The 12,546-nt window shown below is 40.1% G+C and overlaps 1 protein-coding gene across 1 annotated transcript in view; it reads right to left on the bottom strand.

The window, feature by feature from the left end:
* Positions 1 to 492: 492 nt before the first annotated feature.
* Positions 493 to 12,546, bottom strand: part of gosr1 (golgi SNAP receptor complex member 1) — a 30,370-nt gene continuing 18,316 nt past the window's right edge. Inside the window, exons 7-9 of the mRNA XM_053646882.1 lie at positions 7,155 to 7,184; positions 2,422 to 2,504; positions 493 to 1,122 (exon numbers count right to left, since the gene is read on the bottom strand). Coding sequence (XP_053502857.1) covers positions 998 to 1,122; positions 2,422 to 2,504; positions 7,155 to 7,184 — 238 coding nt within the window. The 3' untranslated portion in view covers positions 493 to 997. The remainder of the gene's footprint in view (positions 1,123 to 2,421; positions 2,505 to 7,154; positions 7,185 to 12,546) is intronic.

Here is a 12,546-nt window from a genome sequence, read left to right as displayed (position 1 = left end):
GCAGAAAAATAAAAAAACACTCCTGCTCGTGCAACAGTGCCGATACACGCCTCTACAGTCATTAAATGCACTGCTCCTTTGGCTGTTAACCAGTTTTAATTGGCTACAGCAAAATTACTGATAAAAATATCCTACTAGCATGGAACCAAAATCATAAAAAACATCAATCTGAGCCTTTGGTACTGGTCTGGTGGTTTTCTGGTGCCAAATGTTCCAGTACACTGAGTAGTAGAAAAGACACAGACACAGGATTAGTTGCCTTTCAGTCTTCTGGCTGAGTCGATGTTCAGCTACATGAACTGCAGGCTCACAGGAACGAACAGATGCTGCTGCATCTTTATCTTTAACATTTCTCCGCTGGCAGTAAAAACATGGAGGTTTAGGTTAATCACATCTCTATGCACTACGATGCAATTTTCTTTGTCAGAAAACTGGCCATAAGCCCAAGGAATCTCTGTAACTGTCTGCAGAATAAAAAACTTTACAAGTACCCACTGTTTCACTTTTTAATATCATGTATATGAATAATTTATTAAATCACATCGTACATAACATGATGAATATCCCCTTCACTAAAAGGATCATCACATTAAAATCCTCTTTACCCCAGTAATCAACAGTGACGGCACAATTTCATGGTGCTATGTCACAGAGAGACTTTTTTTTGTTGTGTTTTTTTGTTTTTTTTAAATCCAGTATTAGTATTACAGGATGCTCTTTAAAACCAAAATGTTCTGGTCTCATTTATTATTTGGTCTCCATTTCATTGTCATCATTATGTTTGCATTAAAGAAAACAAAAATGCTGTATGACCCACATCCAACCCAGTGCTAGATACAAGTAAGGTAGTCCATTCTGGCCACAATCAATCCTGTTATTTGATTAGGCCAAGTGGGAGTCTGCTTAGCAGCCTCCAGGGTCCCATTTACTGAGCTTATTCTCCAAGCCCTGCCACTGCTCACAGAATAGCCCAAAATGCCATCAGATCTTCTGTCAATCAGTGAAAAGCATAAAGCAACAGAAGGATGGTGCAGACGCCGATAACTCCACCCAGAATTAATGAGTCCCGTCTCTTCCTTAAGTTGATTCGCTGGATGAGGCTATTGATGGCAGGAAATCGATCTGGCAGGGAAAGTTAAGGACCCAAAGAAAGTGCCAAGAATTTCTAAACACAATTAGAGTGAAATAACTAATCTCTTAACTAATGTCTTATTCTAAGGACACAAAATATACTTTTGAAGCATGTAGTTAATCAGTATTTCTTTTAAGAATTAGTGAAATGCTCAAAGGCTTGCTATCATTAATGCCCATTTTAAAGGTGATATGGTTCTACATGTTGATATGAGAAGAACTACAATCAAGGACTCCTCGGGTTCGTTCTAAACAGCTCTCTAGCTCTTTTCTGTTTGTTGTATGGAATCAAGACACCTACTACTGAACATGAAGCCTCATTTATGTGTGAAGGATCCACTCTACCTATGGTATGTGCAGACAAAATGGCATAATTTTTGAGACTGCATACCCTTTACATCATTGTTTGAGAAATGCAGAAAACATGAACCAGGCTTTTATGGTTTAAGTAGAGTACAAACCTTTAAGTAGTCCCAACTTTCCACATCATCATGGCTCAGCTGTTTGCAAGAAGTTCTGCTACAGGGAACGTTTTAGGGAAATAGTTGCCTTTGCTGTTTTGCTCAACTGCAGCAGAATGAATTTATTTTTATTTTCACTGGTTTGGCTTTTTCTCTCAGTGTCTATAGCACCCAGCACTAATTATTTGTGCTAACAGGCCGGTGCACACCAATAGACTCTGATCAAGTGCTGTATCTGTGTTGTGGCAGTCATGCATTTATCTTACAGCTAATCCAATTCCCTCCATTTTGAATGGTGACTTTGTGCAACTCTCATCACAGACTTGTCGTTGCTGCCTCCACAGTAAGGCAGGCAAAAACCTACTGTATTTTAAGAAAGTATCTGGCATAGTGTAGTTTAAAAGTTGACCACGCTGTAAAATACTAGTGGTCAAAATCTACCACCATACCAAAATGTACGAATAACAAAAAAAAATTCTAAGGTAAGTGTTATCAATGTAGACAAATGTAGTATTAAAAAACAAATGATCACCTGTTATCTGTAGGAGCGGCTGACCTTCGGGTGCTCTACACTACCTTACTAAATGTTCATGAGACTGTCTACTTGATTACAGGGAACAGACACTGTAATACATAGTGCAAAAGTGTTTTGAAACAAAACAAAAGAAAACAAAAAATTATTACTTTCCCATTTCAGTGTGCTCAGCGTTAATTGCTTCGAGGACAACGTTGTAAATAAGATCTGAATACAGCCCCATAATACCCATTTCTATAGTAGCCATTGCTTGATGCTTTCACCTCAATATCTTCCACAGAAATGAAAGGATACTGGCCAGAGTGTTGACCCTGCTCTGTATAGATTTTAACATGCCTCGCTGGGAAGTCATGTTTTCCTTGGTTGCCATGGCAATACTGGAAAAGAAGGAGAGAATGGTTTCACATGAGTTAAACATTAGATTACAGACGGCAGCTGTCATTTACTCTGCTGTAAACCCATTTCTAATACAGAAGATTGGAATGACTTTACTGTCACTTTTTAAATGCATGACCCGGTTATGCACGCTTAGACTTTTCTAAACCTGTCAGGCAAATACAGAGCCAGCACTTATTTGTCTTCTTCAGCTGAGTGTTGCTTTCCTGTAATTGGTAGAGAGGATTAAATTGCAGTGCGACACTATAGCTCACTCAGGATTGGGCTCAGCAGCTTTTTGGAGTGTAAATGATAGCCTGGCACCTTAAGCGCATGCTGCAGGCTTCAGCTATTCATTGGGGGTGTGGGACAAAAAGATGTTATACAAAAGTCATCTCAGGAAAAGTGCGATTTATGGAAAAAACAAATGAACAAAGCAGACTCAATACAGGGTAATATGTTTACATTATATGCCTTGGTTCAAAATTAATCCCACTGTTGTACGCAATGAAAATTCACAATGTTCTCAGATTAAAACAACATACATGCAGAGTCACATTCTCATGCTTCTAATGAACAGTGTCAGATAAACAGGTATAAATCTAAGCCATCTAGATAAATCCTGTAAATGTAAGAACATTCAAATATCCTGTGTACGACAGGGTTTCATACTCCTGTCCTAGAGAATCACAACCCCACAGAGACGTTCCCTGTTCAAACACACCAATGAGGGCCTTGGGAATTAATTGATGAGTTGCGTTAGATGTGTTAAATGATGCAAACTCTGAGGTTCTATGATCTTCCAGTAATTTATCTGTTTACATCCATTTAGATGTCACATTACAAAGCACATTTTTTGTTGTAGTTTTATACTTGTGCTAAGAGCTCAACACCACCCATAATACAGCACAGAACTGATATAAACACAGGAGTGGAACAAGGGAAAATAACACAATCCACTGATATAAACAAACTGTATCACATAAGACAACTCCCTCTTGGTACTTTCTCCCTTGGTGGCTTTAGACATAAACAACCGGCGCTTTGTTTCAGTACGGTTTAGCTTCTCCACACTCCAGAGACATTTATCATCATCATCGAGAGATCTGCTGACGGACCACTACCTGAGGACTGAGAGAGTGGAATTACACAGGGAGTACTTCATGTGGACACATTTGTGTCCAAAGCTAAACTTACTTTCTCACTCTTACAACATATGCTGATGTATACAGAAGCTCCACAGCTCTAGTGTAAAAAGAGCACAAACTGCCTTTATAGAGTAAAATACCATGAGCAGACCTGCCAACAGGAAAGAGGAAAAATGTGTTGTCCTGCCAAAATGGCAGTGGAGTAAAAACGTAGTAGAAGCATAAACACAGGATCTTTTCGCTAAATATTCCACTCAACAGTGTCACTGAGGATTTGCTGATGCTCAAACTGTTTGAACATATCTGTTCTTACTGATGCAGAAGAGTAAAGGAAATAAATAGTGATAATCAGTTTCTAATTATCATTACATTTTAAATTGTGTGTAGTGTTTGAAGTATGGTCGAGAGATTGCGAGGCCAAATCCGGATAACACCACAGCCATCTTTGGCCTGGAGTTAAGGGAGCAAAATTGGTCATGCTCTCAGGGTGGGAGGAATGGCACTCTCATTCTCCCCTGTGAGCTTGTGTATAGGGAAGAGGGCAAAAATCGTGTTCGTCCAAGTGAGTTATGCTGCCCTGTGATGCCGCTTGAGCAGCAGTTTGAAAAGATGTCTTTGGCTGGCTTCACATGTCTCGGAGGAAGCACTTGCTAGCCGTCACAATCTGCAGTTGGTAGCTGTTGTATGATAGTGGAGAGCTGGCTGGCGGGTTGGAAATATCAGTTGGACAAATCCATCCATCCATTTTCCATACCGCTTATCAGGGTCGCGGGGGAGCCTGAAACCTATCCCAGGGAACTCGGGGTACAAGGCAGGGGACACCCTGGACGGGTTGTCAAGCCATTGCAGGGTACAATCACACACACACTCAAACACCCATTCATACACGCTGAACAATTTGGGAATGGCAATCAGCCTATAACCAGGTTTCATACAGATGTTTCATAATGAAATTCCAGCACTTTCAAGGACTTTTCAAGCAGTATTTATTTTGTTTTCAAGAACTGTACAAGAAATGTCATTCAAACATATTTGTTATATATTACAATAAAAAAAAACAACCAATTTTAATATGGCGCCTTTTCCCAGACATGCTGGACTAAATGTGCATTTCCCAGACATTGCTTCATCTTCACCATAACGTCAACGTACTTAAGGTGAGGGACAAGAGCACTGTTGCCAACAACTTTCAATGGAAAGTTGCTAAATGTCGCTGGATGTCGTCATGCGCTAATTAGCATATTCATTACATATTCGCATTCTGCCTAGTGTCGGCCCTTTACATCGATTTACTTCTCTCCGACTCTCTGTGCTCACATACTGTATTTTAATATAGCCGAATTTCCAATAAAGCTGTTCACATTTACAGATTTTTCTGTTTCTGATGTCAGACAACGGAACAAGTATGAAATAGTGACTGAAACGCAGCCATTAAGAGACTACGTGTTAACCAGCAGTCACTTCCCTGCCATTTCCAAGCTGCTGTTCTGTACTGCTAAAAATCATGATTTTGGCGATATTTACATGTAAAATGATCACTTAGAGAGAAAGTTAGAAGTGACCGAATGTATCTTATTTTTTTTTCTCACACTGAATGTGTTGCTCCTCTCTGCCACTCACTGAACAGAGTAGCTAGAGAGAGAGAGAGAGAGAGAGAGAGAGAGAGAGAGAGAGAGAGAGAGAGAGAGGTGTACCTGTGGCAGGAAAGCAGGACCGTGTGCACACGGGGCAGTACTGGCCACTCTCTTCTACAGAAAGTAGATTAAGGTTTGTCCAAAAAGTCACTAGATTTGTCACTAGGTGCTTTTTTCGGTGGAAAAAAGGTGCTAAAGGGGCCTGAAAAGTGGACCGGAGCTGTTTCTGTTAAAATGAGTAAGCGAATAGCGGGAGGAGGAGGGGCCGCAGTGGGGTGTCATATATTGAGTGAAAGGATTATTTTTGAGAGAACACAAATACAAACATTTTAAAGTTATTTAGCAATTTCGTATTTATTGACTTTTTATAATTCAAGCACTTTTTAAGCAACACTGGATAGAAATGGCTATTTTCAAGGTTTTCCAGTACTTACTTTCAAAAAGCCAAATTCAAACATTTCAGACACTTCAGGTACCATGCACGAACCCTGTATAACACATGTCCTTGGACCACTAAGCCCAGGTGAACAAACATGTCTAAAGTGTTAGATATGAAAATTCATTGTAGGCATAGTTAATCCTCTTTTGATCTTATTTCTTTCTTTTTTGAAAAAAATTCAGTTAACTATAAATGTGTCTAATGTTTCTAAGTTGAACATACATTGATAGATTTAATTTCACATTAATGAAATCAAAACATGGCCTCAAAATTTTCTTTATAATCATTCCAGATAAATGTTCAGTACAAGTCACCAATTCCAAATGATCTACAGTGGTAAGGACAATTAAGTGTTAATTATATATAATGTTAGTTGTTAATTATAAAATGTTGTCCAGGGACATTATATGAACTGGAATCTTGTTTAGGAGAGCTTCCTGAGAATCATTAAAAAGAAATCAGAAGCATCCAGACACCCCAGAGACCACAGTAACGATGAATCCCAAACTCCTTTTATTGTATTGTTGTGAGCCCTGTGCAGAAAGCACAACGATTACAAGCAGATGATATTGAGCAATTTTATGCATGAATAACGCTGAGGGAGATTAGAAGAGGAGCTGCATGGACCAGGAACCAGCTTAATTAAGCTTCTGGGCCACCTGGCTCCTGTGGGCTTCCCCAAGATGAAGATAGCTGCTACTCTGGGACCGGGACAAAGAGAATGTGCTCACACGTGCGTCTAGTCACGCCATGGGTGAGCACATGACCCACTCTCAGTCAGCCTGTACATCGCCTACCAGGTGTAAGTATGAGCGCAGTTCAAGGGCAGGACCTATACCCAGGGCTTCAGTTGCACATTCGGATGTGTTAATTGTTATTTACTGAGCCAAGATTCAACTCATAAGGAGGCATTTGATTAAAAACACCACACACACACACACACACACACACACACACACACACACACGTTCCTTTGTGATATGTTAAGATTTGCATCCATTAGATGTGCCTGCCATTGTGTACACATGATGTACGCTTGAACAAAGTGGAATATGCGGTTTCAAACAAAGCGACCATTAAATGTTTGCCAAGAAAGCTTTTCTGACAGCTTCACTTAAGAGGCAGGATCTGCTTTCAGCCTAATCTCAAGCAATAATCTAATGGTATCAGAGAATGGACAAGTAATGGGGTAGTGGCTTGATGTTTAACATTGATTGAGGTCTTTTCTAATGGAAATGGGTGAAAAATACACTACTGGTTTAGCAGAGATTTAAGTATTAAGAGATTGTCATGTCATACTCCAGTTAAGAAACATACACATTTAAAGACAGTTCAAATGTGTATAGCATAAACAGTTTTTACAGTAACAACTGTACAGCCCTAAAAGTAGTATCTTTAAGTACTGGGCAATTTCTGTAGGATCAGGCTTACCTTATTGTGTCTTCAATAAGTCGATCCGAGCTGCAAGGGGGGAAAAAGGTAGAAGATTTGTAAGAAGCTTATACAAAAATGAGGGTGAATGAATGACTGGAGGTAAGATTCTCCTGTTGAGAAGTGAGATCAGTTCTACAAAGACAGTGACAAAATCCTCTTCCTCTTCTGGAAAGGAAAATATTTGAACACTTTAAAGTTACAGTTATAGCACAGAATAATGAAATATCTTTGTATGAGGATCCGTACTGATTACCTTCTAGGCCTTTAACACGTTTAACTAAAGTTAATTCTCATCATTCCTAATACAGTGTGCTGACAGCTGACATATACATCATGTCTTATCATTTTAAATGACAATACCCAGGAAATGCAAGAGCTGAGGGCATCGAAAAATCTTTCTGAGACAAATGGAAATCTTCTGTGCCAGACAGCTCCAATTCTGACGTACACTAAAACAAGATTACAAATTCTCCCATAGTACAGCAGTGCTGCAGAGTGTTGGCAGTGAAAAGGGCTGCAGTGGGTTTAACAGGTTAGTGGTTCCCCCATTACTCATTCCAGCTACTGTAACACTACACTGAGCACACAAATTCACATATATAAACATGACACAGGACTTTGTCGGAGTGAAGGAGTAGAGCGAGTCTGTCAATCAGTTAAAAGGTTGTCATCGACGTCCCTATAAAACATGATTAATCCTAAAGGCAAAAGCATAATCAAGCACGCCTTCGCAACTAGACTAATTATTATAAATTGCCTCTTATGGTTGCGCTGATGCAGCCTTTTTCGAAGAGTTTTGCAACCTGGGCTCCCAAGTGGCACAATAATAATCCATCACCTTGTCATCAGGAAATATCAGGTTTAAAGCCCCACAATGGTCCAAGAAAGCATAATATATCCTGCTGTTTGAAGGACATTTTTTCTCCTCTCTTCCAAGCATGTTTATTTTCCCTAGGGGCAATGTTCTGATCATACACACTGTTTGTAACATTAATAAAACTATCAAATAGAGTGATGTTATTTTGTAACCCTAGGTCAGAATTTCAGCTTTTATTTCCTGATATTTACAACTAGATGTGTTAAACAATTTAGAACGTGGCTACTTTTGTTTGAACAAACCCCACTTTTCAAGGTAATCAAAAATATTCAAATGTGTGCTTGACAGGTGTTTCTTGCCCAGGTGTGTCCTGTTATATTGACTGTTTAAATAATTAATATATAACTCTGAATGTCTACTCTTGGTTTGTGCCCTTGGTTTTGTCTGTGCACACTGCATTTGTTGTTGCAAAAGATAAACCAACATGAAGACCAGAGAGCTGTCTATGGAAGAAAAGCAAGCCATTCTGAAACTTAGAAAAGAGGGAAACATTGATCGGAGCCATTGCATAAGCATTGAGCAGAGCCAATACAATTATTTGGAATGTCCTGTGTAAATAAAAAAAAAAGAAAGAAACCACTGGTGTACTAACAACCAGACATCAAACAGGTCGGCCAAGGAAAACAACAACAGTTGATGACAGAATCATTGTGAGAGCTGTGAAGAAAACCCCCAAAACAACAGTCAGTGACATCACCAACAACCTCCACGGGGCAGGGTTTTAGGTGTCACAATCCACCATTCGAAGAAGACTTGGAGAGAGGCCATACCACACAATGCATAATAACTCATGATGCTAGCAGCATAATGAATTCAGAAGTCTACAGAAACATTCTGTCTGCCTATTTACTGAGAAAGGAATCTAACTGGGAGCAAGATGACGACACAAAAAGAACTACCAATACAACAAAAGACTTCATCAGGAGAAAGAGAACTGAGAGAAGCTGTGGTATAAGCCTAGAAAAGCATCACAAAAGAAGAATGCAACAGTTTGTTGATGTCAGTGGGCCGCCAGGTCGATGCAGTCATTGCAAGCAAGAGATAAGCAACCAAATATTAAGCATTATTTACTTTAATACCATCTATTCCAATACTTTTGCTCACCAAAAAGTGGGTGGTCTGCCACCGAATGTGCCATGGTCTAAATTGCTTAGCACATCTAGATGTAAATATCAAGAAATTAAAGCTGAAATTCTGATCTATTATCTCATATTCATTTTTTGATCTTAAATACAAATATCTTGAGTATAGCAAAAACAAAAGAATTGGCCGTGCTGTTCCAAAATTTTTGGAGGGGCCTGTGTAGTGTAATAAATGTGCTCACTAGAGTGACGTTATTACTAGAGTGCTCACTAGAGTGACGTGCACTTTCCCGCCGAAAGAATTGCTGCATATTAGAGACACACTTATTAGCTCTATGATATGTTCAGCCACTCCAGAACTTTCATTTAGCTAATGCACTTCGGAAAAGGAGAAAGAGCATATCGGAGTCATTCGTTTTTTGCCCCCCCCCCCAAATTGGTCATCTGCCAAATCCCACCCACCAGCCAGCACTTCCCATCACGGCTTCTACCAACAAGGGAGGGTGAAGGCTAACACAGGCTTCCCCCTAAGACAGACGAACCCACCCAACTACATTTTTTTTCAAACTGTTGCTCATGCTGCATCACAGGGCAGCATAATACACTTGGAGGAAAGTGATATCTACTCTCTCCACATACATGAGCTCATAGATGCCCATGATTTTTAATGTCGCTGTGATTGTCAGGGGGAGTATGCCATGCTGCCAGAACTGAAACAATGGTCACCAAGTCAGTGATGAATGCTCATTGAGGAGACCATCCTATTTATGAGTCTAGTTCAGGAGTGTATCATTGTGGAAGCCATTGGTTGAGTTAAATTATCTCTAGTATTTGTTTGTATTTAGCTGCATATAAACAAAGCACTGTAGATGTTAATTCAACAACAGGGAGTTTACTGTGTATAACCACAAAATTACACTTCTGTCAGGCAGTGACATGATGATAGGGTGCATAGGCGTGTAATGCTGTACTGTTGATTAAGACAATTGTCTACACTGGTAATAAGCTGCTTTCCTGCAGCAACGTGTTGTTAATAACTTGAAAAGGTCTCTGTGGAAATAAACGACTGAGCCACTACATAACCCAGGCTAGCCCCTATCCAGCCCTTTCTCACTGCTGCTGCGAAATATTCACGGATGAAAGGATGAAATGATCAGCATGTGAAGTGCATATGAAGGTAAACAGGTGTGCTTTCTATGCTTCCCCACAGAACCCAGTAACTTAACCACACCCTCTCAAAACAGCCATGGTCCAAGGGACATGGCATCAGCCTCTTGAGATTAGGGCTCTGCACAAACAATGCACTCAGCATTTCACTACCCAATTAGAATTGATTATCGTCAGTCCAGTATCTTTTTAACAGGACAGTGAAAAACATATTTGCTTACAACAACAGAAATATATTTATATATATATATATATATATATATATATATATATATATATATATATATATATTAAAGCACTACTGATACCACTTCAGATAGTTTGGACAGAGAAGATTAATAGTTTCCAGTAAACATTAGGCTGTTCCACTCTACACTGCCTCCTCACAGCTGTACAAACCGATGCACAGCTGTTAAAGCAGGGAGAATGCTCCACTCTGATTCATTCTGGATTTTTACAGGCAGAGATGAGACCAGGCTGAAAGATTTACTGGCCACTTCTATCAGTGCAGAACGGACAGAATGTCATAAACCGATGCTACATGAGTGGATGTGTGTGTGCAAAGATATTCTCAGGTAATAAAAAGCAGCCCTCAAACTGCCAGTCTGAGCTGCCACAGTCATTAAGCCAGTCATTATCACAAAGCACAAATTAAACTCTCAGGGCCACTCGTCCTTCTAATGTCTTCCTCTCTCATCTTTAGCCATTCGAGCAGGACGATACAGTTTGTCTTATAAATCCCACACCACCATCCAAGAAGTGTACTTAATACATTTATACAGTGCTTACTTCAGTGATGCATGAAGAGAGCTCATTATTCCCTTCCTCAAATTGAATAGTCTTTCACAGAGCCTGAGCATTATGAAACAGAATTCTATTGCTTTGAAAGATTATAATGAGTTGGAGTATGAGTCTTACTTACTCAATCTGTCTCGCCCTGTATATAGAGGTACAGAAGAATTGTTGTGTGTCTGTTTGTAAACAAGGATGTCCTCACAGCTCTCACATCAGGCTTTCCTTTCACTTTACCCTTCTAAACTTACAAAACCCTATTCAACTGTACTCACAGACAGGCTTGGACGACTATTGATCTTCTGCATACGCCTAATAAATGAATGCCTGAAAACTCCAGTCCTGTCTCCACACCCTTGTTTTTCATAGAGGACATAAACATGATGCCAACACAGGTCTGGCAGCGACACAGAACTACCCCTGTCCTCGTCTCACCTTGTGAAACCCCACAGCTGCTGTGCTCACACGCTGTAAAGATCTACAAAAGCTAGTAATAAATAAGGCGCTGCAGCTAGTAAGTGGACATTCTGCTTTGAAATGTGACCTAAGCATAGTCCATCTGTCTTATTATACCCACTCAGCCAGATACACACACAACAGGAACCGCAGAATGACGGAAACCACTAACAAACTCTGATATGCTCCGTGAGCCCAGCAGTCTCGAACCTGAGGCAAACATTAAAAGGGTCAGTGGTCTATACCGTGATCTCATAAATCAAATAGCAATATCAAACCAACCGAGAGAAAATTAGGAAGCTTTAACCATCACAAAGGTCATCATATCAGGTCTTTCCTAACTTCTTGCTCTCTCTGTCTGAGAATCAATCCTTTGAGCTTGGCAGAAAGAAGAATCTTGGAAGCTAATCAGAAATGCCACTGTCTGTGACAGGTAGGGAGAGATTTATGTCACAGCTCAACAACAGCTGACAGAAAAAGGGGAGTGTGCATCTGGATCCAGGCTGCTGAGCTCCATCTGCTGCTTTATTACAGCACGACTCCAACGCAAGTCCTCATCCAGAGTCTCTCTGTGTATTCTAATCCGTCACTCACACACTCAGACATAATATGACTTAGCGTTACACATCTGTGAGATGTTAAAGTGACTATTCCTAAAATTAATCGTGTTGTACCACTGAACTGACATGGTCTCCTGTACATGTTGCTAGCAGGACATTCTTCCATTTCCTCTGCTGGTCACTGCGGTTTTACACCACCACAGGGAGTTGGTGAAAGGAAACTGAGCTAGATAATGGAATAAGAGGCGTGCTTGGCTGAGATTGCCAATGCTGGCTCAATGATGCCTTTTCCGCATACATGAGGCATTACGATCACTCTGATCTGGGTAGGAAATAACAAATAAATTGTTTTTAATGGCATTCATCTCTATGAGCTAAGATGAGAAAACAAATCTTTTCCTCTTGAGCTCAGAGTCACAGGCCTACACTGGTTCTGAACACACACAATAACAAAA

Source organism: Ictalurus furcatus, chromosome 17, assembly GCF_023375685.1.
Source record: "Ictalurus furcatus strain D&B chromosome 17, Billie_1.0, whole genome shotgun sequence".
Lineage (NCBI taxonomy): Eukaryota > Metazoa > Chordata > Actinopteri > Siluriformes > Ictaluridae > Ictalurus > Ictalurus furcatus.
The sequence above is the reverse complement of the archived record's forward strand: the minus strand, read 5'-3'. Positions and strand labels throughout refer to the sequence as shown.